At 38.5% G+C, this 25,607-nt stretch overlaps 3 protein-coding genes across 11 annotated transcripts; 1 reads left to right on the plus strand and 2 right to left on the minus strand.

The window, feature by feature from the left end:
• Positions 1 to 104: 104 nt before the first annotated feature.
• LOC137962827 (protein FAR1-RELATED SEQUENCE 4-like) lies at positions 105 to 4,580 on the plus strand. Of its 6 annotated transcripts, none has more exons than XM_068810039.1 (5): positions 105 to 3,073; positions 3,156 to 3,223; positions 3,298 to 3,367; positions 3,451 to 3,623; positions 3,903 to 4,580. In XM_068810039.1, the coding sequence occupies exons 1-3, from the start codon at positions 862 to 864 to the stop codon at positions 3,364 to 3,366; spliced, it is 2,349 nt and encodes a 782-aa protein (XP_068666140.1). In that variant the 5' UTR covers positions 105 to 861; the 3' UTR covers position 3,367; positions 3,451 to 3,623; positions 3,903 to 4,580. The 6 variants fall into 6 exon arrangements, with proteins under 6 accessions (XP_068666140.1, XP_068666217.1, XP_068666385.1 ...); XM_068810116.1 differs by having other exon boundaries at positions 3,298 to 3,360; XM_068810284.1 differs by having other exon boundaries at positions 105 to 352; positions 879 to 3,073; positions 3,298 to 3,623.
• Positions 4,571 to 6,515, minus strand: LOC137962007 (pentatricopeptide repeat-containing protein At2g42920, chloroplastic). The gene has a single exon (XM_068808699.1). The coding sequence runs from the start codon at positions 6,513 to 6,515 to the stop codon at positions 4,806 to 4,808; it is 1,710 nt and encodes a 569-aa protein (XP_068664800.1). The 3' UTR covers positions 4,571 to 4,805.
• A 280-nt stretch (positions 6,516 to 6,795) lies between these two features.
• On the minus strand, positions 6,796 to 25,367 carry LOC137963135 (uncharacterized). Of its 4 annotated transcripts, none has more exons than XM_068810346.1 (14): positions 25,179 to 25,367; positions 24,384 to 24,439; positions 22,385 to 22,431; positions 21,242 to 21,340; positions 21,121 to 21,165; positions 20,889 to 20,930; positions 19,995 to 20,114; positions 19,380 to 19,525; positions 19,114 to 19,261; positions 18,934 to 19,017; positions 17,845 to 17,960; positions 7,792 to 7,850; positions 7,382 to 7,472; positions 6,796 to 7,237 (listed from the first exon to the last, which is right to left on the minus strand). In XM_068810346.1, the coding sequence occupies exons 4-14, from the start codon at positions 21,336 to 21,338 to the stop codon at positions 7,004 to 7,006; spliced, it is 1,182 nt and encodes a 393-aa protein (XP_068666447.1). In that variant the 5' UTR covers positions 21,339 to 21,340; positions 22,385 to 22,431; positions 24,384 to 24,439; positions 25,179 to 25,367; the 3' UTR covers positions 6,796 to 7,003. The 4 variants fall into 4 exon arrangements, with proteins under 4 accessions (XP_068666447.1, XP_068666476.1, XP_068666419.1 ...); XM_068810375.1 differs by having other exon boundaries at positions 24,384 to 24,496; XM_068810318.1 differs by lacking the exon at positions 24,384 to 24,439.
• Positions 25,368 to 25,607: the final 240 nt, after the last annotated feature.

A 25,607-nucleotide genomic window follows, 5' to 3' on the forward strand; every position in this document is an offset into this window, starting at 1 on the left:
GGGACCATAGTCCGATGGTTGGAAGTGGGCCAGATGTGTCTTCTTGCTCGCGTATTAACTACAATTCTACGGCGAGTTAGCACCAGGACAACGGCAGGAAAGAAGGGGAGCTCCATTTTGGATGTTCACTGCGGCTAGTCGACAGAGACAAACAAAGAAACCTTGATCGCCACTCGCGCGAGCAAAACCAACAAACGATACTCGCAACCTGGTGCATCCTCGACAGGTAGGAAGACAAAGTCAGGAGGAAGAAGGTCAGAAGGGAGACGAACCATGGACCCACTACTGTAACCCTATGCCTGGGTTTTGAACTTCTTTCCTCGCCATTTCGGATAAATCTGCAGATTTTCTGGTAATGATTCATTTAATTTTGATTCTAAATATTGGATTTTTTTTTAAGTGCTTGTGTTCGATCAAGCAAAGACTTGTTGGAGTTGCGCTCTTCTCTTCATAAAATTTTCCTTAAGCCGCTGCTTCCTTCAAGCGACTTCTTGGAGAATTCACAATCAACATCTTCTTCCTCGCTTGAATTTCTGCTACCCTGCTAGTAGCACTTCGTCGCTCGGTCTTTTCAACGGGGATCTTGTTTTGTTATAGTTTATTAACACCTTTTTCACACTGATCATGCAACTTGCATTACATGATTTGGCTCGGTAATAGTGATCTTCGCTGCATCCCTGCCCCTTTACTACCTTAACCAACCCACTAATGCTAAAGCTTTCATGACTGCTATCCTAGTGGTTCCACTGCAACTTTTATTCCTTTTTAATATTTGAATTCAATATTACGAGCAATGTAATCTGGTATTTTGTGAAAATTAACATTTAGACCATATTCTCTATCTTCTGGTTCATTGTTGACATGGAAACCTCAAGCAGCATGGAATCTCAAAGGCCTGTTGATGCTAGTAACACTGAATGTTCCGCAGCATTAGATCTTGAACCTTGTCTGGGTAGTGGAGAAGTAGTCGTGGGATCCCCTCTAAGGGAATCTGCTATGATTAAAGGAGATACGACAAATTCAGAACCTTGTGTGGGTATGAAGTTTGAGTCTGAGGAGACTGCTTATGTGTTCTATAATGAATATGCTAGGCGTGTAGGGTTTGGGATTAGCAGGAAATCTAGTCGCCGGTCGAGAACTAATAGGGCTTTCATTGCTGGACAATATGTATGTTCAAGACATGGTTTTAGAAGGCCTAATAAAAAAGCAAATAACCCTCGTCCTCTCACGAGAATAGGCTGCCAGGCAATGATGAAGATTAAAAGAATGGAACCTGGGAAATGGGTCATTCTTGAGTTTGTCAAGGAACATAACCATGAGCTCGATCCAGATAATGTACATTGCTTTCGTTCCCACAAGCATAATGGCACCAATGATATGAACAGGATTCGTCGTGCTTCAAGAATACAGCTGAGTAAGTTTGACTCTGCATCAGGAAAACAGTCTACTAGAAGTAAAGCTGAAGGCCCTACAGAGAACGACAGTAAAAATGATACTTGTAAAGATCATAAAAAGTCCCTCACAGCTGGAGATGGACATGCTATTTATGAACGGTTCACAAATATGCAGGCTTCAAACCTGACCTTTTTTTATGCTATGGAACTGGATGAAGAACAGTGTTTTAAAAATGTATTTTGGCTTGATGCAAAATCTCGGATGGACTATACTCATTTTGGTGACGTTGTGACTTTTGACACAACATATCTAAGGAACAAGTATCAGATACCACTTGCTACATTTGTTGGGGTGAATCATCATGGGCAATCAATATTACTTGGTTGTGCACTTATATCAGATGACACAACATCTTCTTTTACTTGGGTGTTTAGGACTTGGCTCATGGCAATGTCTGGGAAGCCTCCTGTAGCAATAATAATTGATCAAGGAATGGCCATAGAAGCAGCAGTGGTTGAAGTTTTCCCAAATACACGTCATCGTTTTTGTCTCTGGCATATGCTAAAGAGTGTTCCAGTAAGATTGGGATACATATGCAAAACTCAGGAGAAGTTCATGGAAAAATTCGAGAAATGTATTTATGACTCTGTAACCACTGATGAATTTGAAAGGAGATGGGGAAAGTTGATTGAGAGGTTTGACCTTATGATGGATCATTGGCTCCTTAATCTGTATGAGGATCGTAAAAAATGGGTCCTTGCATACTTGAAGGATACTTTTTTTGGAGGCATGTCTATTTCACGCAGAGGGGAAAGTCTTAAATCTTATTTTGATAACTTTGTAAGCCCAACGACTACTGTAAAGGATTTTCTAGAACAATATGAGACTGCCTTACAGGATACACGGGAGACAGAGATTCAAGCAGATTTCAAGACATTTCACACAAAACCCTCATTGAAGACTCCATCACCATTTGAGTCACAAGTGGCCTCCATTTATACTAGAGATATGTTCTTGAAAGCACAAACTGAAGTTTCTGGAATTGCTGCATGTCATACTATTAATAGCCAGCAAGGAGCAACTGCAACATATACAGTGAAGGACTTGGAAAGAAGGAAGGACTACCCAGTTACATGGAATAGCTTAGAAACCAAAGTCTCTTGCATTTGCCGTTCTTTTGAGTTTAATGGCTATCTCTGTAGACATGCAATGGCAGTGCTTGTGGCATCTGGTACATATGAGATCCCATCTCATTACATTTTAAAACGTTGGACAAAGAATGCTCGGAGCAGGCATGTCTTGGATCAAGGCATTGTTGGACTGCAAGATGACTGTCTGGAATCTAAGGTTGACAGGTTTAATGACCTTTGTCAAAGATCTATAAAATTTGCAGAGGAAGGATCAGTATCCAAAGAGAGCTATGTTGTTGCATTGCATGCACTTCAAGAGGCACTGCAGAAAGTTGTACTTGAGAATGATCCTCTAGGAAAACTGGCACAAAATAGGGCTTTCACCAGCAACTGTCACTATAAAGTCAATGAAGGAATTCAGATGGAGAATTTGACAGAGGTACCAAGAACTGTTGGTTCTCGGAGTGGAGAAGAACACATTCAAGAAAAAGAAAGATATGGGCAACTAATACAAGAAGGATGGTCACAACGTCACTATGTGCAAGGAGGTTGGTCGAGTCTATACTATTTCAGTTTTGTTTTTTAAAGGGTGACCTTTGGATTCATATAATCTTATAAAATTTGTCTTAGGTGCAGTTGCATTAGGGAACACAACTCCTTGCCCATCAGCGTGGTCTACAAGAGAGGTTCAACAAATGGTTAGCATAGCCCCTAATGATAACTTTCTTAACGTTTTCCTGCATAAGTTTCTAACAGTTACTATTTGTTGTAGGGGCAGTCTGGATTGTCAAGTTTTGCCAACCAGTGTGGCACCCAAGACAGTTTGCAGTTTATGGTTTGATGTATTTTCAACTTTATTTGTTGTGCACTGCTCAACAGTTTTTAGCCAGCACCTTTTGTTAGAGATTATTTACACCTGTTGCAGGGCTAGTTGGGTGTCGGAGTTCTCGTTCCTGCTAACCACAGCAGCATGCAAGAGAGCCTTTCCAATAGCTGAACGTAGTGCTACATTAGGGTGTTGTTTTAGATATTCTCTCAGCAGCAGCTAGTAAGATACCCTGAAGAACTCAAGACTCAGGAATTTTTCCTTTTGACAAAGTATTTTGCTCTTTATTTTGCCTTTTATTCAGAGTATATTCTTTTCCTGCAGCCACCCTTTACTCCTCTCTGACATGATCAACTGAGTTCTGTTGTTGATATTATGATATCATGTGTTAATATATCTCTTATACTCAGTCCTTCTCTGTCATTACATGTTTTCCATGGTGGACAGTCCTTTTCTGCCATTACATGTTTTCCATGTTGGGCTTTATTTGTCTTTTTACGAGATGCTGCAGTTACAACCATTTATTATCTGAAAAAAAATTTTGGTTGCAGATTTGGGAGTAAGGTGCAACTTCTGAGATTAAAGTAGCCCTTGGATATGTGGGCCAAGGACTGCTCTTTCTGAAGGTCATAACGATTGTTGGATGGTTGATATCTAAGTTGATTCCTTTGTTACTTCGGAACGCTGTTTGACTGTAGAATTGGGAGTTGCTCCAATCTGAATTTACCCTGTCATTGAATTAGATGACAAATTAGCTGGTCAGCCAGAACACTATAGGGTTGTTTGATGCTTACCATCTACTGATGACAGTCCTTATTGTACTCCTGGGAAATATTTGATAGGCGAGTTTCACTTGACAAACATAAGCAGTTTTTTGGTACAGTGGATTGCAATGATCCGCATGGCTTCTTTGTTTGCTACCCAGCAAATTCTCCTGGAGAAAGCTGATCGGCTACCGAGCAGCACCTGACATACAGAAACTGCAGCTGCTTCATTCGTCCGCAACATCTTCAATCCAAAGTGAGCAGGCAAAATTCATGGTCCTGGCTCAAACAAGTTTGTGCACTATTTCAAGTTCATCTATTTTTTTCATTTTCAAGCACAATGTAACCGTATGGATGCCACGTTAGTGACTAGGTAGTAGGAAGCTGTACTAGCTCCGAGCACAATTGTACAGAAACAGAAATCATCATATGAACTGAGAGTAATAAAGTTCAGACTTCTTGTGACATTGGAGACTGCATGCTTGCAAATATGAAAAACATCCTTGTATGTCTGCGTTGCCATTCTTAGCTGAAGTACTTGTATCCACATTGCTTTTCTTAGCCTACTCTGTTTCTCTGTTTGAATATCCGCAGGTGTCATGTTCCAAAAATAATTCAGCTGGTGCCTCTACCATTTTTGTACAAGGAGCTTTCTGCCACTTCTGTTTCTTTTTTCTTTTTTCTTCGTAGTCATAAATTATCACTTTCATACACATTTTCTGTACCATATTCTACATGACCTGCCTCCATTATTTTCACACCCAATTCATCCAACAGAGCATAAATCTCCTTCGACTGAAGATGCAGAGTCCCTCCGACCACAAACTCATGCACCACTCCATTCACTTCGATCAAACTACATCCAGTTTCCTTTCTCATCCTCTTCCCCTTCATCAAACTCCTTACTTCCATAGTATCACTAAATCGACCAACGGCTGCATAAGCATTTGACAGAAGGATGTAACCACAGTTATCCCCTGAATCCAATTCAATTATCCGTTTTGCAACCTGTTCACCCAAAGTTATGTTTCCATGGGTTCTACAAGCAGAAAGCAAAGACCCCCAGATAATAACATCTGGGTCCATTGGCATTTTCCTTATCAGCTCTTCTGCTTCTTCAATAAAGCCGGCTCTGCCAAGAATGTCAACCATGCATCCGTAATGTTTGATCATAGGTTCAATCTTGTAAAACTCAGTCATTAATGAAAAGTAGTATCGCCCCTTATCAACCATCCCTGAATGAGAGCAAGCTGTTAAAACGCCTATAAAACTAACATAATCAGGCCTCAGTCCAGACATCTGAAGCTTCGAAAATTGCCGAACAGCTTCCTGTCCGCGTCCATCCATTGCGAGACCAGAAATGATGGAATTCCAGGACGACAATCCTTTAACCGGGGCGGCCTCAAACAGTCGAAGAGCTTCATCTGCGGAGCCGCACTTACAATACATGTCGATAATTGCTGTCAAAACGATGACGTTAATTTCTATCCCGTTCTTCTCTATATACGCATGAAGCCACTTCCCTTGTTCAAGAGACCCCAGCCTCCCACATGCTGCTAACAAGCTTACAATAGTAAAGACGGTAGGCCCAATGCTTGCCTCCTGCATTTGGCGGAAGAGATTCAATGCCTCCATATACAGTCCGTTCCGAACATACCCGCTTATCATAGAATTCCACGAGATATTACTTCTACTCGGCATCTCATCAAACAATCTCCTCGACTCTTCGATTTGGCCAACTCTAGCTAAACCAAGCATCATCGAATTCCAGGCAACAACATCAAAATCGGAATTCTCGTCGAACAAGTGAGATGCAGATACGATGTCACCGCAGACAGCATACATCGAGATCATAGAGTTACGGATAAAAGGGTCGGATTCGAACCCAAGTTTCGTAACCATTCCATGTATCTGAGTTCCTTCGCAGGATAGACCCAGTCGAGAGTAAGCTTTAAAAAGAGAAGGAAAAGTGAGTCTCTGTGGTTGGGTGGTCGAATGTAACATGTGGTAGAAGAGACTGATAGCCTGGTGGGGAGTAGAGCTGTTTGAGAAGGCTCTGATAATAGTGTTCCAAGCAAAGAGATTAGGGTGTTCGATCCGAGAGAAAAGAAGCAATGCGTAGTTAATATCTCCAGAAGAGGAGGTGGCGCAGAAGGAGAGAACTCGGCTAATTGCGATCTTGTCGTGCGCGAGACCAGTTTTGATGATTTGGGCGTGCAGCATTTTGAGGTCTCTCATGGTCTTGCATCTGTGTTCGAGTAGAGTGAGACACGGGTTGTCGGAGATGAATTTGGATATGGAGGTCGATGAAGGTAATGCACCTGAACACAGCAAGCTCATCTCTCTTTCCTTATTAGACTGTATCCTTTTGAACTCAAGCTCTGCAATTTTCCCGTTCATAGAGAAGGCGCTGTCTCCACTGAATGCGGGTCCCGAGATTCACGACTGCTTTGGTGATTGGTGGATATATGTGATAAGGTAAGGAGCTTTCGGACATCAAGGTAAGAGTGCGTTGTTAGCAATTACTGAACTGAAATACGTAAGCAAAGATAGGTTCAATTAACAATGATCCGATGGCTGAACTGATATAATATGCCTCCTCTAAATTCGAAACTCAAGAACGGTGAGAAAGAAACAAAGGAAAAGAACATTTTTCAATTAAAAAAAAAAGGGAAAGAAATCAAGCAAAAAAGTAGCTAGTTAAGAAGGGATTTGCAGGAAGGGGGTAAAGAAAGACATCTTATCGATTTTTACATCGTTGTTAGCCAGACACTCTGCAGCCGGCAAATGAACAAGAACAATTCACTCGAGAAAGTTCTACATAAAAATTATGTTACTATCAAGAACATAAGAAGGATCCTATATTTTAGAGTGATACGCGATCTTTATCATATCTGTCTGAATTCTGAGATTTCAAACACGCGAGCAGTTCCGTCAATAGCAACTGAGACGAGGTATTCACCATTGGCAGAGACTGCCATTGCTTGAATAGCATCAATGTGCCCGCTGAAAGTTTTGACGCAACTTCCCGAGAGGCAATCCCACACCCGAACTTTACCATCCACACAGCCAGTAGCCACATATTGAGACGATCCTAGCCACAACAAGCACGCGACGACCTCCTGAAAGAACAGAATCATTTAGGCTAGTAGAACTCCCAATTCTAACACTCAACTGAACCAATTTGCTACTCTAAAAGTTTTTTTTTTTTCAGATTTCACATAAATGTATCATGCCATTGAAGTAAATCCAAATTTACAACAGACCTCATGGTCACATGTACAGCGAGGAGCTGAGTGCTGGAGATCCCAAATAACGACCTTTAGATCCACACCACCTGTCGCAGCCCAGGGATAACTGCAAAGCAAATCAAAGGACCCGAAGTGTACTTCGGCTGTTTAACACTGAAGAGGTGAACCGTTCTATATAAAACAATGGAGTCCACTATTCAACTAGTTCAGCAAGGTATATTTAAAAGTAATTTTGTAGAGTCCATTGACCCTGAAGGGAGCCCCTTGGATCCACCACTGTCTGTACCACATCACTATCCTCCAAAGAGTCGAACTCAAAGAAATGAAACCCAATCACAACTATAAGCTTGAAATGGTAGCACTTTGAAGTTTCAAATATTTTAAACATTCCAACTAAAACAATTTATTAAAGAACTAGTACATACCTCCTTGACAATCCAATGCACTCAATGGAATCAGTGTGAGAAGCAAGAGAACTAACCACCTAAAAAAATCACCCATCAGATGCAGTGCCACAACCAGGATATCATACAAAATGAAATTCCTCTCATGATCAATATAGATGGGCATGTGATGTAGAACATGGCTCAACAATGGCAAAATCATCCAAAACAATTGAAGAATATATTAAGAAAAGGAGAAGGAAAGGAAAAAAGAAGACTGAATACAGTTATTTCTATTTTTACAAAGTTATTGTTTTAAGAAAGTACTCTAGTTTAGTACTTTCTATCAAAGGAAAGCAAGTTTCTACTTTTTGTGGTTTTTCAGTCTGTCAAGGAATCAGCATCCATGGAAACCACCATTGCCACAGTCCCTTGCTTCCTTTGGGAGGAAAGGAACAAAATAACTTTTGATGGATGCTCCTCAATTGGTGGGCTTATAGAGAAAATCATTTATGTTGAATTATATGAAAAAGGGTATTTTGATCTTTTCACACTTATTAAATTGTCCCCCTGGGATAGAAGTTTGTCTTTGTACACGAGTTACACAGTTCACTTTTGGCTTTTTTCTGAGTCGTAATTAGAGAATTATGGTGCATTTAGTGTATATGGGTATTTATATAATTTTAATCTATTATCACTTAAGTGAGTATTAAATAGAAGAGAGGTCGACTTTAGACCTCTCAACGAGTGCCAGATTTGCCACACCCTTCCCCTGTCTGTCTCGTGCTCTCATCTCTCTCTCTCTCTCTCTCTTCTTTCTCTTTGGTCATACTTTTCACATTTACATGGTACCAAAGCAATAAGAGTCGGTTGCAAAGCGTTTCCAATTCCTCTAAGTGTGCAACTTCTCCAAAAAAGGGGATTTCAGATTTCTCTGTTGATTGAAGTTCAAGGTTAGAACTTTCTTGTTTCTTTTGTATCATATTGCTGATAGCTAGTGCTGTCAACTAAGCAATTTTGTGTTTTATGTGCCCCTAGAGGGTTGTATACTGAGTCTTCCCCAATTCTATACCTGCACAATCTCCAAACTTGTCTTTTTTGCTTGCATCACCTCTTTATATGCTGACATCATCATTTTTTTTTTTTTTTTTAAATGATGCTGAATTTTATTAAATCAAAAGCTCAAAAGAGTAAGATTACAGGGTGGAGCCTTCCCAACCAATAAGAGATTACTTGGAGGTTCCAAATTTAGCCAATTTATCAGCTAAGGAATTGGTTAATTTAAGAATAAGATTCCAAGAACAATGAATTGTGGATAATAAATTTAGCCAACTTGTCCAGAAGAACAACCTAATATCTTTGGTTATCAATAATTTGTTTCCTTCATTGATGATTTTAGCAGGTTCATATGGGTGTATCTCCTGAGAAAGGAATTTGAAGTATTTTTTAATTTTTATAATGAAATAAATAATTAATTTGGTAAAATTCATATATTTTCCTTTGACAATGGAATTGAGTTTGTCAACCACAAGTTGGATTCTTTTTGAAAAACCAATGACATTATTCATCAGTCATCGTGTGTATACACCCCACAACAAAATTGGATGAAAAAAAGGAAAAATTGCCACTTGCAAGAAGGTGCACCAGCCATGTTGTTTCAAGTGTAGATTTCAAACTCTTATTGAGGCAATGTGATCCTTACTGCATGTTTTCTCATCAACAAAATAACCACCTCTATGCTTGGGGGAAAACCCCACTTCCAAGTTCTTAAATCCACACGTAATCCTTTTCCTCCTTGTCCTTGTGTGTTTAGATCTATCAATTATGGGCATGCGTTTGGTCTATCTCATGACAAGTTGTCTCCAAGACCAATCAAGTGTGCTTTCCTTGGATATTCTCATACACAAAAATGATACAAAAATGTTATTGTCCTTCCACAAGAAAAATTGTGTCTGTTGATGTCAAATTCTTTGAGCTTGTTCTCTATTTTTCTAAGTTAGATGAATCTCTTGTTTCTTCATCACTTGATGTGGATAATGTTGCTTCTATTCCGATGGAGGATGTTCCTAGCACTACGCCCATTGTTGTGTAGCCAAAGTCATTACAAGTTTACCAACATCAAAGACCTTCAAAGACTTGTTCAAAAGTTTCCTCTCCTATATTCTTACTAGTTCCCCCTTCGTTGGTAGCTCCTAGGGTAAGTGATTTGTACCTTCTCATTTCTATTCATAATGGTATTTGTGCTAGTACTCAAACACCATATCTCCAAGTTCTTGTCATTTCATTCCTTATCAAGTCCATTCAAGATTTTTGTCTAGTTCTTGTTCTCTTGACTATTCCTTCTTGGGTGCAGGATGTCTTGTTGTCTCTTAATGAAAGCAAGTCATGGATGTGAAGATGGAGGCTTTACTTGATAAGGGTAACTAGACATTACGTGATACACCCCCAAATGTTGCCGTTGTGGATTGTTGATGGGTCTACATTGTGAAACACAAGTCTGATGGATCCTTAGAGAGGTATAAAACCAGACTTGTGGCTAGGGGCTTTACTTAAACCTACAATGTAGATGTCTTTGAAACTTTTTCTCCTATACAAGGTTAGCATCTATTCAAATTTCGATTTCTATGATCATTAACAAGGGTTGGCCCATCAATTGGACATTAAAAATGTCTTCTTATATGGGGACTTCAAGGAAGAGGTGCACATGGAGCAAACTTCTGATTGTGTTAATCGGGGGAAGACCAGGAAAGTATGTAGAGTGAACAAGGCCATTTATGGCCTCAGGAAGAGCCCCAAGGAGTAGTTTGATTAGTTCAACAAAGTGGTTAAGTGTTTGGATTTTGCTAGAAGTTACTATGATCACATATTGTTTATTCTGAAAAGGCCTTACTGAAGTTGTAGTGCTAATTGTGTATGTGAATGATGCATTGTTACTAGGGAGTAATGCAAGGGGTAGTGAAAAGATAAAGGAGCATCTTGCAAAACATTTTCAAACCAAGAACTTGGGATCTCTCAATTAATTTTTTTTGTTTGAGGTAACGAGAGGGCAAAATTTATTTTGACACAAAAGAAGTATGTCAGGCATATGTTACATAAGTATAGTTTGTTGGGAGTGAAGCCTTTTGAGACATCTATGGAAGTGAATCATAATCTTCATGAAGATGATAGTACAAAGCTTAAGGATAAGACCGTCTGTAGAAGGTTAGTGGGCAAACTTATTTATGCCACAGTTACTCAGCCTAACATCTCATTTGTTGTATGGCCAGCCAATTCATGGAGCATCCTAAAAAGATCCATTTATAGGCTGCACATATGATATTGATATATCCGAAGGGAGCACCAGGTATGACTCATTTTATGAACTTCAAGGTCATTTGCAGATTGGAGGATATGTAAATGCCAAATATGCAAGGTCCAAGCTGAACAAGAAGTCAACAATTGTTGATCAACCAAAAGAGCAAGAAATAGAATGTGGTGCTCAATCTAACACAGAAGCAGAATACTGGGTAACGACTCATACTGTTAGTGAATATCTATAGGTGAAACTGGTTTGTAAGAGTTAAGACTTCTCCACCAAAGGTGCTATGGTGATGCATTGTGATAACCATGTTACTATCTTCATTGCTAGTAACCTAGTGTTTCATAAAAGACCAAGAATGTTGATGTTGATTGTCATTTCATTCGTGATTTTGATAAGTAGTTCAGTGCACTCCATATGTTAAATTTGTTGTTCAGTTGGTATATTCACTAAGGCCTTATTGTTGATAACCATGGTTGTGATCGACGTTTTAGGAAATTGTTTGGTTAATAAGTATATTTATTAAAGTCATGAGTTCTAGAAACTACCTGCATTCTACATTAAAGAGAATTAGAGATCGGTGGCCTCCTTCCCTCACTCCCCCACCCATTCTTCACTGAGTCCCTCCCCTTGCGTGCTACCTCAAGTTAAATTTTAATGGCTGTTAATTGGGGAACCTAGGCCCAGACGACCATGGTGAAGTGATTCATGACCACGATGGTTCCACCCACCTCTATTACTACGGTCCCTTTTGACATTACGGATTCATGCACAGTTCAGTACATGCCCTTCTCAACGGATTAAAATTTTATTTCACCTATTTCTCCTAGCTGGCTATTATTGAAGGGGATTCCAAGCCAGTCATCTCCTAGGCAAATGGTGACCACCCACCCACCCACCCAATTGGAGGTTTGACAAAGAATTTTGTGCAGATAGATGATCTTCTAATGGCTGTTAAATATTGTATGGGCTCATGTGCCTCGCAAGGCAGACTCATTGGCTGATCATTACACGAGATTAGGGCATCCTCAGTCTAGTCTTTTTGTTTCTCCTGCGGTTTAGTTTCTCTTCTTTTGGTTGTTTTCATGCAGGTTCCTCCAGCCTGCACTGTACATCTTTTTTCGCTTTAATAAAAATTTGAACTACAAAAAGTAAAAAGAAAGTAACAAAATTAGTAAGTCCATTATTGAAAGATTCTAAGATTTTTGTTGAAATACTTTTCCAACAAGTGGTGTTCAACTAAGTCATAATTCAATTGTAATTGGGAGGTTTACTCCTGGGAAAGTTTTATTTTGTTAATGTAACTAATTTTGGCAAGTCAAAGGTTGTTTTATTCTATAAATAAGGAAAATCTGTTGTAACTTCAGATAAGTTTTTAAGATCAATAAATAAGTACCACTGTTATTTCTTTTTTTCTGAGAATAATTAAAAGGATTTTTTTCTTGTGCTAGCAACTGCTAGTTATAAAACCACACCTGAAAATTCAGTTCTTCTCTTGGAACTTGAAACCAGATTTTCCTTACAGCTCAGAAGCTAGTAAATGTGTTACTCATACTCAAGTCTTGGCCCATAACTTTATGCTTGTAATTGAACGGTGTTAGCATAGAAGGAACAGCAATTTGACATGACAATATTTCATTTACTTCAGAGACACTAGAAGGTGTGTTAATGCCAAACCATAGGAGAAAAGTCCAAACAGAAATTTCCATTTGACCAACAGTGTATGGTGTCTGCACTGGTTTTGGGGGATTACAGAATTTTCACCTCAATTTCTCTAGTCCCACAAAATATTGAAGGGTAAAGATGAGTTTTTTATTCAATAGAAAACAATTAAGAAAAATAAAGTTAGAAGGCACAAACGCAAGAAAATTGGTCAAAGGTATTTTTTCCAATAAGAAGAATTTTCAAGAAGAAAATTGGTACATAAAATTTTATTTTCCCATCATTTTGTTTTTCTATGACGGCACATACAATCTTTCAAATAATGATGAGAAAATGAGTTTTTAAGACCAATTTTCTCAATTTTTTAATTCTCAATTAAGGAATCATTTTAAGAACAAAGAAATCTTTCAAATTAATTGTCAAACTTCATGAATAAGCCTACAACAAAAAATGATGATGGAGAGTACAAAACTGGTTTGGAACAACTTTGGTGCTTTCTGTTTTAATGTTCTTCTGAAATGATAAATGCTATGCTGTTAATCAATAGTGCAAAAACCAGAGTGATCATCAAGCAGGTGGCTTTTCCAGTCCCAGTTTTAAATCACTGGTTGACCCATAATACTCACCTAAATAGTAACATTAAAATCCTAATAAAGCTTTTACATTATCAAAAGTCTAGTTCATCTTAAGTGATAAGTTCATCCAGTCTCATAAGGAGGTAATGGTATCCAACCATCAAAACTTCTCTGCAACAGTTGTCATTTTAAATGGGTCTAACTCTTCAATTAAATGGGTGGCTGTTAAAGCTAAGGGTCTCTCGGGTGGTATTCTAGTCGCTTGGGACTCGACTCTTTTGAATTCCTTGCAAGTGGCTGAAGGTCGCTTCTCTGTGGGTCTGCAGTTTAGAGACCTCTCCTCGGGCAAAATTTGGTGTATTGGGGGAGTATATGGACCGACCAGATATCGTGAGCGTGGACTTTTTTGGGAAGAGCTCAGCAATCTCTTTCAGTCTTGGAGTTTCCCATGGCTTTTCGTTGGTGATTTCAACGCAATTCGCTACTGCAGAGAGAAGAAACCGCCGGCAAATCGCATCTCGGCTTCTATGCGCGGTTTCTCTGATTTTATTGGCGGATGCGGTCTGGATGAGGTCCCCCTCTCGGGGAAGAATTATACTTGGTCGAACAACCAACATCAGCTAATTTTATCCAAATTGGATCGATTTTTGGCCTGCAACTGTTTGGGAATGTCTCTGGTCTGGTTCTAAACAAGGTGGGATCAGATCACTGGCCAATCATGCTAACCACCTCCTTCGAGAAATGGGGCCCTTCTCCTTTCCGGTTCGAGAATTCATGGTCATCTGTCAAAAATTTTGAAGCTCGTGTAGATGAATGGTGGGCTGAGGGTCCATCTTTGGGCAGGCGAGAGTGGGCCTTTCCTCTAAAGCTTCGGTTCCTAAAACAAAAAATTAAGGAGTGGGCCACAGTGCATCGCACTTCTTCAGCTGCTGAGAAGTCTTCCATTATCTCCCAAATTGCGGACCTTGACTTGGCAGAGGAGCAAAGGTATTTATCTCCAGCGGAGTTCTCTACCCGTATTTCTCTAAACTCAAATCTCAATTTAATCCTTCATCAAGAGAAGGTCCGTTGGAAACAACGTGCCAGATTTAAATGGCTCAAGGAGGGAGACGCCAACACATAAAATTTTCACTCAGTGGCTTCGGCTAAGCGAAGGACCAACCGTATTACCTCATTATGTATCAATAATGAGGTAACATCGTGTAGGACTTCGATCACTAATGTGTTGCTCAAGTTTTTCACAGATTTATATACGGAGGAATGCCATCACAGACCAAAAATTCAGAATATTCATTTTTCTAGCCTCTCTCCAGCAGCTGCTTCATTTCTAGAGTTGCCATTTTCACTGGGAGAGGTCGAACGCGCTGTATTAGGCATGGATAGTGATAGGGCACCAGGCCCAGATGGCTTCAATGGGGATTTCCTTAAAAGATTTTGGCCGCGTCTCAAGGGGGATATCATAGTCATGGTTAATGGTTTTTTCAACAACGGGATCACGTTCCATAGTATCGGCGCGTCCTTTATCACTTTGGTCCCGAAGAAAATTAGTGTGGAGAAACCAGAGGATTTCAGGCCTATCAGCCTCGTTTCTAGTGCATACAAGATTATAGCCAGAATTTTGGCTCATCGTCTTAAAACTCTCCTTCCTACAGTAATTCACAAAGAGCAAGGCGCTTTCTTGAAAGGTAGAGAGATCCTGGATTCTACTATGGCTGCCCATGAATTTATCGATCATTTTCAGCGCAATAAGGACCCAAGAATTGCCCTACAGTTGGACCTTGAAAAGGCTTTTGACAGGGTCAATTGGATTCTATTGGATGAGATCATGGAAAAGATGGGTTTTGGCAACAAATGGAGATTCTGAATCAGAAGTTGTGTGGGCTCAGCATCGTACTCCCTCCTCCTCAATGGCTCAGTATGTGGTTATTTTAAAGGAAGCAGAGGAATTAGACAGGGAGACCCTCTCTCCTCGCTTCTATTCAATATGATTGGGGAATTTCTATCTGCAATGTTCTACTCGGCAAGAAATCTTGGTTGGCTCCCCCTACTAGTTCCAGCCCAGCTTTTAATACTCCCTACTTCAGTATGCAGATGATACCATCATTTTTGGAGTCGGCACCATTGATTGTGCAATAAAGATTAAAGTTGTGTTGGGGCTTTTTGAGTTAGCCTCTGGTCAGAAAGTAAATTGGGGAAAGACTTCCCTAATAGGCTTCAATGTTATTCCTGAGGTTCTCACTGAGATGGAAAATATATTTGGATACACCTTAAGTCAATTACCCATAACATATCTTAGTTTACCTCTCTTCAATGGGCGTATATGCAGGAGGCTATGGAATCCGGTGGTAGAAAAAATAGAATCCCGATTATCATCATGGAAGGGACATCTTCTTAGTAAAGCGGGGAGACTCGTTTTCCTAAAGTCATGCATAGCAGGTATCCCAAATTATGCTTTGTCTTTCATGCCTTGCCCTATTGCTATTTGTAAAATCATGGATAAGTTGAAAAGAAGATTCTTATGGAGGAGATCGAGTGATGCTTTTAAGTACCACCTGGTTAGTTGGGATGATGTTTGCAAGCCAAAGAATATGGAGGGCCTGGGAATCCGGAAATCTAGAGACATGAATCAAGCTTTATTGTTAAAATGGCTATGGAAGTTTAACACTCACTCTTCAAATCTTTGGAAGGAAATGGTTCTTACAAAGCTGGGTAGTGAACCTCATTGGTGGATGTCTGGGGGGAACCGTAGAACCCTCTCTCCTATATGGAGAGCGCTTTATCTTCTGCTCCCAAAATTTCAATCTGCAAGTAGATTCTATGCTGGAAATGGTAGATCGCTCAAGTTTTGGGACAACTTGTGGATAGGGCCGGAACCTCTGCAGACTGCTTTCAGAAGTCTTTTCCTTCTCACCACTCGCAGAGAAATATCAGTAGCTGAAGCTTTTGAGGGGGGAGGGATGAGCCTCCATCCTAGAAGGGGTCTCTCAAATAGTGAGGCATTGGAAGCTAGCCGATTGTTGGATTTAGTCGCTTCGTTCAAAATTCGTCCTTGGGAGGCTGACAAGCTCATTTGGTGGCAGGACAAAAAGGGGTCTTTCACGGTCTCATTGGCATACGGATTTTTAAATGGTAGTAATTCGGCATGGAGGGAGAATGATCTATTTCGTATGGCGTTTATGTGCCCCTCCAAAGGTAAAATTCTTCATGTGGAGTGCCTGTCAAGGTAAAATCCTCTCGGCTGATGTATTGCGAAGAAGAGGCCACCCCTCTGTTGATCCCTTATGTCCATTTTGTAACTCTGAGAACGAAACTATCAGACACATTCTACTACACTGCAGTTTCTCTTGGAAGGTGTGGATAAGCATCCTTGGTAAGTTTGGGCTTCAATTCTGCATGGCAGAGGACCTCCTCACTTTTAGTATCTCACTCTTAGGTACCTCTATGCCGCGTCTTGGAAAGATGATGCTCTCTGCCTGCTCCAGTTTCATCCCGTGGGGGCTTTGGAATGAGCGGAATAAAAGACGATTTGATACTAAAAGTGAATCTATAGACCGGGTTGCGGACAGAGTGGTGGGTCACATATCTACTTGGCTTTTAACAAAAAAAGTATTTTCTCCCTATCTGGGTTCCTCCATTCGTGAAAATTGGAGAAACTTGGCTTTGATACACATTGGAAAAAAGCCTCCAGTCATGCAAGAATGGGCTCCTCCAGCTCCTGGTTATCTCAAGCTAAATTTTGATGGTTCATCTCTTGGCAACCCTGGTATTTCCGGTTATGGTGGAGTAATTTCAGATCATTCTGGTAATCAACTCTTCACATATGCGGGCCCCCTTGGAATTTCTAATTCTACGAATGCAGAGTTACAGGCTCTCCTCTCCGGTCTTCGTGTTTTCAAAGAAAGATGTAGTGGGCCCCTCCAAGTTGAAGGGGATTCTAAAGTGGTGATTGGATGGTGTGAGAGAGTGTCTTCTCCTCCATGGAGACATTGAGATACATTTAAGGAAATTTTAGATATTACCTCGATTGTTTCTTGTTGTTGGACCCACATTCCGAGATCCGCAAATTCAGCGGCAGATGTACTTGCTAGGCAGGGAGCTACCCTACAATCTCTGGTTGTAAGGGAAATGCTCCCTCAAAGTTTATAATTTTCTTCTGTTTTATAAATACATCTTTATAAAAAAAAAAAACAGTTGTCATTTTAATTTTTCTTCTGTTAAATCTCAAAGAAAATTCACGTCTACCAGACCTGGACTAGTTCACTTGTTGAACCCAACAATATGGTCACATCATCCAGTTTTATGAGAAAAATGGTTTCAATGTGCGTAAAAACTGGAAAAGGAACAACCAAAAAAATATAAAAGGAATCAATTTCATGTTCAACCAAGTAAACTAGCAGTTTGGTCCAGTTCTTAGAGTATTCATAAAATTTTATATACGATGCATGTGTCTTATAGATTAAAGTAAAGCAAGCGCATATATTTCTTGATAAAAAAAGGTAAAAAAAGAATGAGATTGATGTAATAAATTGTAGAAGCTTGACAAGAAGAGAAAGATAATACCTTTCCAGTAATAACATTCACCATATGTACAGAGCCATCCTTTGCACCAGTGATAGCAATAGCAGAATCAGATGTTATTGCCAAACATGTCAGCCCTTCATTGTGATATGGGTGGCCTAGAGGAAAGAAAATGAAATGTATACTGTTGAAAGTTTATAGGCTACAAAAAAAATTAAAGGTTCCAATTAAAGAAAATCACTTCAATAATCTACAGATGGCAGGAATCACACACAAATAAATGGTCTTACTCACAAGCAATAATAATAGGAGACCACTCATTTAGTGCTGTCAATGACATTCCTCTCCCTTTTTTTGGAAAAGATGTGAATTCATTAAAGCAAAATGCAAAACCTATACAAGCAAAGCTAGGAAGGGACTGCCCAAAAGCAAGGGGTCGAAGGTTAACCCCTCAGCATAATTTGCTTGATAAGAAAAATGAATCCAGAAAAAGAAAAAAGAAAAAAACACTATCAAGAGAAAGGTCCTGAATCTCATAAAAATAGTGCCAAAAATACTAAGGGGGATCCAAGTCTTTCTTAAACCAACTGATCACCACTTAGAATCCCCTTCACACCACCAATGAAAGAATTGGAAATTCTGAAGCAGTGAAGAAAGGCATGCAGCTTAGTTGAAGTAAACTCCCACAGCCAAGAGAGTCAGCAAAAGAGGTAAGCTAAATACATCAATGAATAAAGCCAAGACAAAGCAAAAGACTTCAGCTGTACCAAAAATACCACCATTCACTAATTATCTTTTACGGAGAAGTACAAAAAAATCGAACAAAAAAATCGATTGAACGCATACTGATTATTATCACAAGTAAAAAAAATGTTAAGCTTCCAAAATAGAGTCACTGTAGCCAAGAGAGCCAGCAAACAGACAAGCTAATTACATCAAAGAACAAGACCAAGACAAAGCAAAAGACTTGAACTATGCCAAAATACCGCAACATTCACTAATTTTTTTATGGAGAAGTATAACAAGAACAATTTAATGCATACTGATAAAAATCAGAAGTAAAAGCTAGGTTAAGCTCCTGTTGAAAGAAACTAAACAGATAATAATGAGTCAGACAATTCAATAACTAACCTCTAACAACATAGGTATTCTCTCCGCTCTTTGGATTCCAAATCCTCAAAGATGTATCATCAGATCCAGTGCAAATGGTTTTACCTTCAAGAAGCAATATAAAAAGAGGGTACACTTTTCAGGAGCCCCTGACAACTCAAGAAAATTTATGAAAAAGTTCAAACTAGAGTAGTTGAATACCATCAGGTGTAAAATCACCACAAGTAACAGAACTAGAATGACCAGAGAACATATTAAGGAAGGCAAATCTGTCAGCATTCCACATCCATACTGTGCAATCCTCCGAGCCGGCCAAAACCAAATGTCCTCTTGGATGCCACTTAAGCCACTGCAAATTCAGAAACAAGGATTAAGATATAATTTGTGACATGCCACAAAATATATCCTTCAACTTCAGCTGTAGCCAGTACCAAACCCACATCAGATATGTGTTCTCTACATCATACCTCGATCCCTGCACCAGGTCCCTCAAGTACACCCTTCAGACTACCAGTAGACGAGTCCCAAATTTGAACAAGTCCCTCAAGGCCTCCAGAAGCTAGTAACTGTCCATCAGCACTAAATGCTAAGGATGCAACAGAATCCTTGTGACCTGGGCTAGACAGACAGGTAAAAAATGAACAGCTTGAAATTCCTAAATAAATACATAGAAAAGTAAAACACCAGATAAGAAATCTGTGAATTTAGGTCCAAAGCCCATCCCAAAATGACTAGCCAATTTAGGAAGCCTCTTTCCAAATAATAAACGCAAAATCTTTGTATTCACTAATCCATGTGGGACTATTCCTTAACACTCTCCCTCACATGTAGGTCCTCTTTTGTGACTCTACACGTGGATAATTTGGGTGGAGACCCACATATGAGTACCTATTTTGATACCATGTGAAGTTGGGTCCAAGGCCCATCCCAAAATGACAAGCCAATTTAGGAAGTCTCTTTCCCAACTAATAAACTCAAGATTTTTGTATTCACTAAACCATGTGGGACTATTCCTTAACAAAATCAATAGCAAAAAAATAAAAAATAAATAAATCAATGATACCCCTATTTTTGAAACATACCTAGAAGCTCTACAGCCCAATCCCCTTGACCAATCTTCCATATAAATCCCTTATCATCTCCACCTCCAGTGGCCACTAGTGTTGTATCAGTTGGACTGCATGCAACCGCATAAAGTTCATCTATACAAAGTACACAAGATGGAAAATAATAAGTAAAATTGAACAAACAATTCCAAGGATGACATCTTCTGTCAAATAAATGAAAATCCATAAGAGATGAGACCACATGCCATCCATTTAGAAGGGATTAACATGACCTCATACATCAGCATGACAAACTTATACTTTTTTGTTACAACACCCAGCAAATAAGGGGTAAATGTTCAGTTGGTGTTGGAAAGGAACTGCATGACTCTCTCTAATGCCTAAAAGACAAGTTCATGAGATCAATCTAAAATTGGATACTTCTCTTAGATAAAATGTGATCCACAGAAACTAAAGGAACCTAATTGATGCTGTTTAGATGTAAAAAAATAAAAATATAACACGACAGACAATTTTATTATCTAACAAAAAATTAAGCTCATAAACAGTCAAACATATAATTTAGAACAAGACCATACCCTAATCCTCTGTAAAATTGATAATCAATTTGACTTAGGTAATTTTACCTTCTAGTCCTACAAATATGAAAATAGTGGATTCAATTCAAGAATATCTGGGTGCATGTTTTCTGGGCACCTGAGAGAGTAGCTGTTTGAGGCAGACACCTAAGCATTCCCCACTGGAAAGTTCACAGTAACAACTAGAACTAATTGGGTGAAGAAAATCATGTGGGAAGGATCAAGGAATTCGTGTGCACTACAATGGCTACAACCGGATTCATAATCGATGCACATGACAATACAATGCTATTTACTAGAAGGAAAAATCAATAAGAAGAAGAGAACTTGCCATTGTGACCAGTAAACGTATGAAGAGAGTCATCTGGTTCTTCTACAAAACAGAGAAGTCGAAGATAGTTAGAAAAATAAACAAATATGTCAAGTCCCAATGGTAAAGCAATAAAGTCTTATATACATAACCAAACCAAGCTAAAAATAGGATACTCAAACCTGGATCAAAAAGAACAGGAAACATCCCAAGATTCATGAAATGAAAATAGACTAAGACCGATGGGAATTACCGAAGTCTGTATCTGAACCGACAGTTTCGTCTGCATCCGGAAGATCTGTTCCATGTTTCCGACAGTTGTACATGAGTACCTAGAAAAAGTGGAACTACAAGTAAACAAGGAGAAGTGATACCTTCTTCATCAACGTTGATTTCTTCGAGAACATCATCGTCGTCAAGAAAAACTTCCCCATGGTCGTCTTTTTCTTCTGAAGCATGTACTTCAGTCATGGCTGTATCAGAGCTAGGGGGGTTAGTGCACTTTGTAAGTGTTGTGGAAAGTGAAAGTGAAAGTGAAAATGAATTACCTAGTGAAAATAAAAGTGAATTACTTGTTTATGTTAGTGTCCGCAGTGGAAAGTGCAATGTAAAGTACTTGTTTGTGTTAGTGTACACAATGGAAAGTACAGTGTAAAGTACTTATTTGTATTAGTGTGCACAATGGAAAATGTGGTGTAAAGTGCAGAGAGATTTTTTATTAATAAATCATTTTGATAGATCTAACTTTTATAACTTTTACTTAATTTTTTTATTAATAAAATAAAAGATAGATTTTAACTTGTGATAAATTACAAAATACTTAGAAAATTAAATTAATATTAGTTAAGTAATTTAATATATTAAATATAATAATTAAACAAATACTTACTTTTATAATATTAAAATTGTAATCAAATTGTAATTTGTAATATCTAAATATCAAATAGTTATATAAAAAGGATATTTTATAAAATAAAGTTATTCTATTAACTCTTACGATAGTTGTACTTAAAAGTTTGTATTAATATAGATTTTAAGTTACAAAAACTTAATAAAAACAAATAATTAAATTAATTATTTTATTTATTAAATATATAAAAATAATATATTATGACACAGAGTTAGTCTAATTACTAATAATTAAGTTAATAATATCAAAATAATATTAATTTATTAATTATATATATAAAGTAAAATAATTGCACAAATACTTACTTTAATAATATCAAAATATTTAATGAAATTATTAATTTTAAAATGTTTAAATTCTCATTCTTAAACTATTATTTATCCAACGTACTGCGTAAACAACGTAATAATAAAAATAAAAATAGCATAAATATAACTCAATCAAATATTTAATATCAAAAACCTAAAGTTGTACATGCAAAATACAACCAAAAATATTTAATTTCATTAAAACATAATAGTCAATAATTTTGCCACATCTGAATTGCTAATACATCTCGAAAATACAATGCTTTTGCATATAGTACTGCAGATAGATAAAAAATTACCGGAGATTGTAAAGTGAGTCCAAGTCCAACGAATACAATTCTTCCGCCTGATTTCAAGCAATAAGATGTTAATTCACTTCATTTAAAAAAAAATACAAAATATTAAATTGCTATAAATAAGACCATGCATGCCAAACAATAACACACCACAAAGGCAAAAGTTACTTATTCATGAAGGTTGATTACCCTTTTGCATGAAAGAGAAAAAAGTTTGCAAGATGGACAACTTTCTTTTTAAGTGGTGATTTTTTTTAAGCCTAAGCACGAGGAGCAAGCTTTGAAGGGCGGGCCTAACAACGAGAGACTGCAGTCAACCCCCCTTAGACCAAAGCATCGGCTATATGTTGCAGAATGATTTACATTTCCAACAAATAATAACATTGGACCATACTCATCAATACCTCTCTAGAAACACCCAAAAACCAAAAGAGAGTGGCTCAATTTGGCTCAAAAGGCCAAATTTTCTGATTCAATTGTTTCACCACAGTTTGCTGTATTTTAAACCAACAATTCATTTCATTTCCTTATCAATTACACAGTATGCCTTACTTATTAAAAAAAAAGTAGTCATCAATCACATGGCAATTCCGTGTATATGCTCGCCTCATACACACAACATAGGACCACAAAAATGCAATTGTCACTACAGCCCATTAAGTGATAAAAACTTTCTCCCATTGTCTAGCTATGGGTAAATATTATGGCTCACTATGGTCCCTGTAGATGTGAAGTAATATGGTTAGATTAAGTTCACAGAAATTTCTCCATCAACTACCAAAGTCATCAGAATTGACTAGTTAGAATTTTAGTAGTGCAAAAAGGAAGATCGATGTCTCGAATGCAGGGAGCACTTTCATAAAAATTCAGGACAAAAAACATGCTTGTTAAAACTTTCTCCTAGTCATTGAAATTGAACTTTTGCAGCACCACCAGTGACCACCCGGGTCAAACATGCTGTGGGATGGGTTAAGAATCAGAGGACAAAAAACTGTATATTACCATTATAAAAGAAAATTTGCATATTACCATGGTGCCCTTAGTCAGGCAGATACAACACATGCAGAAGTGTTTGCACTTAACACAAAGTGCTATAATCTCAACAGAAGTCAATTGTATGTCGCAACTCAAAGCATGCGATCAATTGAGTAAAGGCTGGCTTGTCATTCATATGATACATTTGTTCAAGTGATATAATTCTTACACGAGAGCGAGAGAGGCCTCAAGGAGGAAAGGGTAAGAATCCCCAGAGATTACATGACTCTTGAAACACCTCTGACCAGACTATCTGAACTGCTATTGGCTGATCTCAGGTTTTGCTGCCAATTGACTTCTATGAAGAACTCGAGCTTAGGATTTCATCAAAAAAGGTTTTAGGATGATAAGTTCTTTCTTAGGATTGAACTGTTCATGCCACATGGTTTTATGGGATATGCATCCTAAGCATCACATCTAACTTAGCTCCCATAACTCTGTATTCTTTCTCCAAAAAATAATTTTTTCAAGTCCCGAAATTAAATTTCCTCCAACCAGCTTCCTCTATTGTGCGGGATCTTTAGAAACAGATATGAAATTCAGTGAGACTGAGAAACTAATGTGATGCTCAAATAATGGAATACATCATCCCTCCTGCATCCATTCCAGATGTTTCAGCAAGAGCCTCAATTATATCAAAAGTGAAGAATTGAGAAGTACACTACCACACATACCTGGGAAAAGAAACAACAAGTCAAACAGATAGGTGAACTGAAAATAGACACTTGTTCAAATTTTGCCATGTCAGTCAAGCTACCCAAAGAAGTATTCGCAATCTGTTTAATCTATTCTTTAATTTCATTTTTCAATGATTTTCCAACTTTCTATTTCCCTTCTGTCCTCCTTTTCTCTGTTGAGTTTACTTGCATTTCACCATAATCTTAACAAATATTTACCTGATTAAAAAAATGACATGCTCAAAGGAGGACGGAAGCGCTTCAGAATACAGGTAAACGATACAACATGCCTTCTTAGCTGAAAATCCAAAAGCAAGGAAGCCTGCAGTTATTTTGTTTTATTTTCCTGTTTGCAGATGAGGCAACAGATTAAACACCAAGAACCAGCTCTTCCAGGCTGTCACTGCCGAGAAGAATAACCATTACTTAGCCCTATACTAGAAATTCACTCACGTTGTGACTTTCTTGGTGGTTCACTTGGCAATGTTAGAAAAAAAATTTGACAGGAAGAAGGGCTCTGCATGCATATGGATTGGTTTAGGTTGTTAACATATAAGATTATGGTTTATTAGGTGATAGTTCATATGGAGAATTCACATTTTTTTTTATTTTTTGGTTTGACTTGTCAAAAATAATTTAAGAGAAACAAAAGAAAAAGAATCCAGAATGAAGAAAGACACGAACTGACACGGTGAATTGGGCAATTCAATGTAATTCACATTATTTTGCACAAGAAAAGTGAGTTTGCCTATCAATTTGGGCAAACTGCTTCCACCATATCTATGCTTAGAAAAAGATTATAGTTGTTGAACTGATCCATTCAACTCAATCGAAAGGCAACACATCCAGAAGAAAGGTACAGAAATAAATACGACAGCAACACCCCAATATATATTCAAGATAGATAAATGTGATAACACTTGTCACTCTTCATGCCACATTATAGCATTATGTACACAATTTTCGAGGAAAAACAAATAAGGGAAGCAAATTACATCACAACAAAACAAAAGAGAACGAAAGAGGAAGATTTCCAGGTACCAGGAAAAGGGAAACAAATTTCCGAACCAGGAAGAAGGGTTTACCCTAATATCTGCCGAATCGAGCAGGAGCAGGAAACCGTGCTGCTCGCGGAAGGTCGTCGGTGGCAAGAATCGCTGGGGATGGCGAGAGAAAGAGCCGGGGAGAGGTCGCAAAGGGGGGAGTCGCTGGGTCGCAGAGGGCGTCTCGCAGCCTCTTCTTCCAACGTATCAGTGGCCTTGCTGAAATTCGGCTTTCCCTCGTCGGGCGGTATCTAAGCGGCAAGCGAAAAGTTGATCTCCTCATCTTTCCCCTCTCCTCTGGTGGGGTTTCCTTTTAATTCGATCGTAACCGTTGGTATGGCATCGTAGCGTCCGGTTGCAGTCGGGCTGTTCCAAAGTACTTCACCTTGGACAATCACGGCCGCACGTTCTAATGGCTTAAGCTATTATAGTTCGAAGCTGGTCTATAATTACTTTCGCGCCAGGTGACAA

The sequence above is a fragment of the Aristolochia californica genome, unplaced genomic scaffold (genome assembly GCF_029961685.1).
Source record: "Aristolochia californica isolate CCGP_79_NKW_82.1479 unplaced genomic scaffold, dmAriCali1.0.hap1 SCAF_1, whole genome shotgun sequence".
Taxonomy (NCBI): domain Eukaryota; kingdom Viridiplantae; phylum Streptophyta; class Magnoliopsida; order Piperales; family Aristolochiaceae; genus Aristolochia; species Aristolochia californica.

Coding starts and splice junctions, on each gene's coding strand:
- LOC137962827 (XM_068809961.1), top strand. CDS start 862: ATGGAAACCTCAAGCAGCATGGAATCTCAAAGGCCTGTTGATGCTAGT. Junction 3,074..3,155: donor ACGTCACTATGTGCAAGGAG/GTTGGTCGAGTC, acceptor AATTTGTCTTAG/GTGCAGTTGCATTAGGGAAC. Junction 3,224..3,297: donor CAAGAGAGGTTCAACAAATG/GTTAGCATAGCC, acceptor TATTTGTTGTAG/GGGCAGTCTGGATTGTCAAG.
- LOC137962007 (XM_068808699.1), bottom strand. CDS start 6,515: ATGAACGGGAAAATTGCAGAGCTTGAGTTCAAAAGGATACAGTCTAAT.
- LOC137963135 (XM_068810318.1), bottom strand. CDS start 21,338: ATGACTGAAGTACATGCTTCAGAAGAAAAAGACGACCATGGGGAAGTT. Junction 20,115..20,888: donor TACGTTTACTGGTCACAATG/GCAAGTTCTCTT, acceptor TACTTTGTATAG/ATGAACTTTATGCGGTTGCA. Junction 19,018..19,113: donor TGGTGATTTTACACCTGATG/GTATTCAACTAC, acceptor TGCTTCTTGAAG/GTAAAACCATTTGCACTGGA.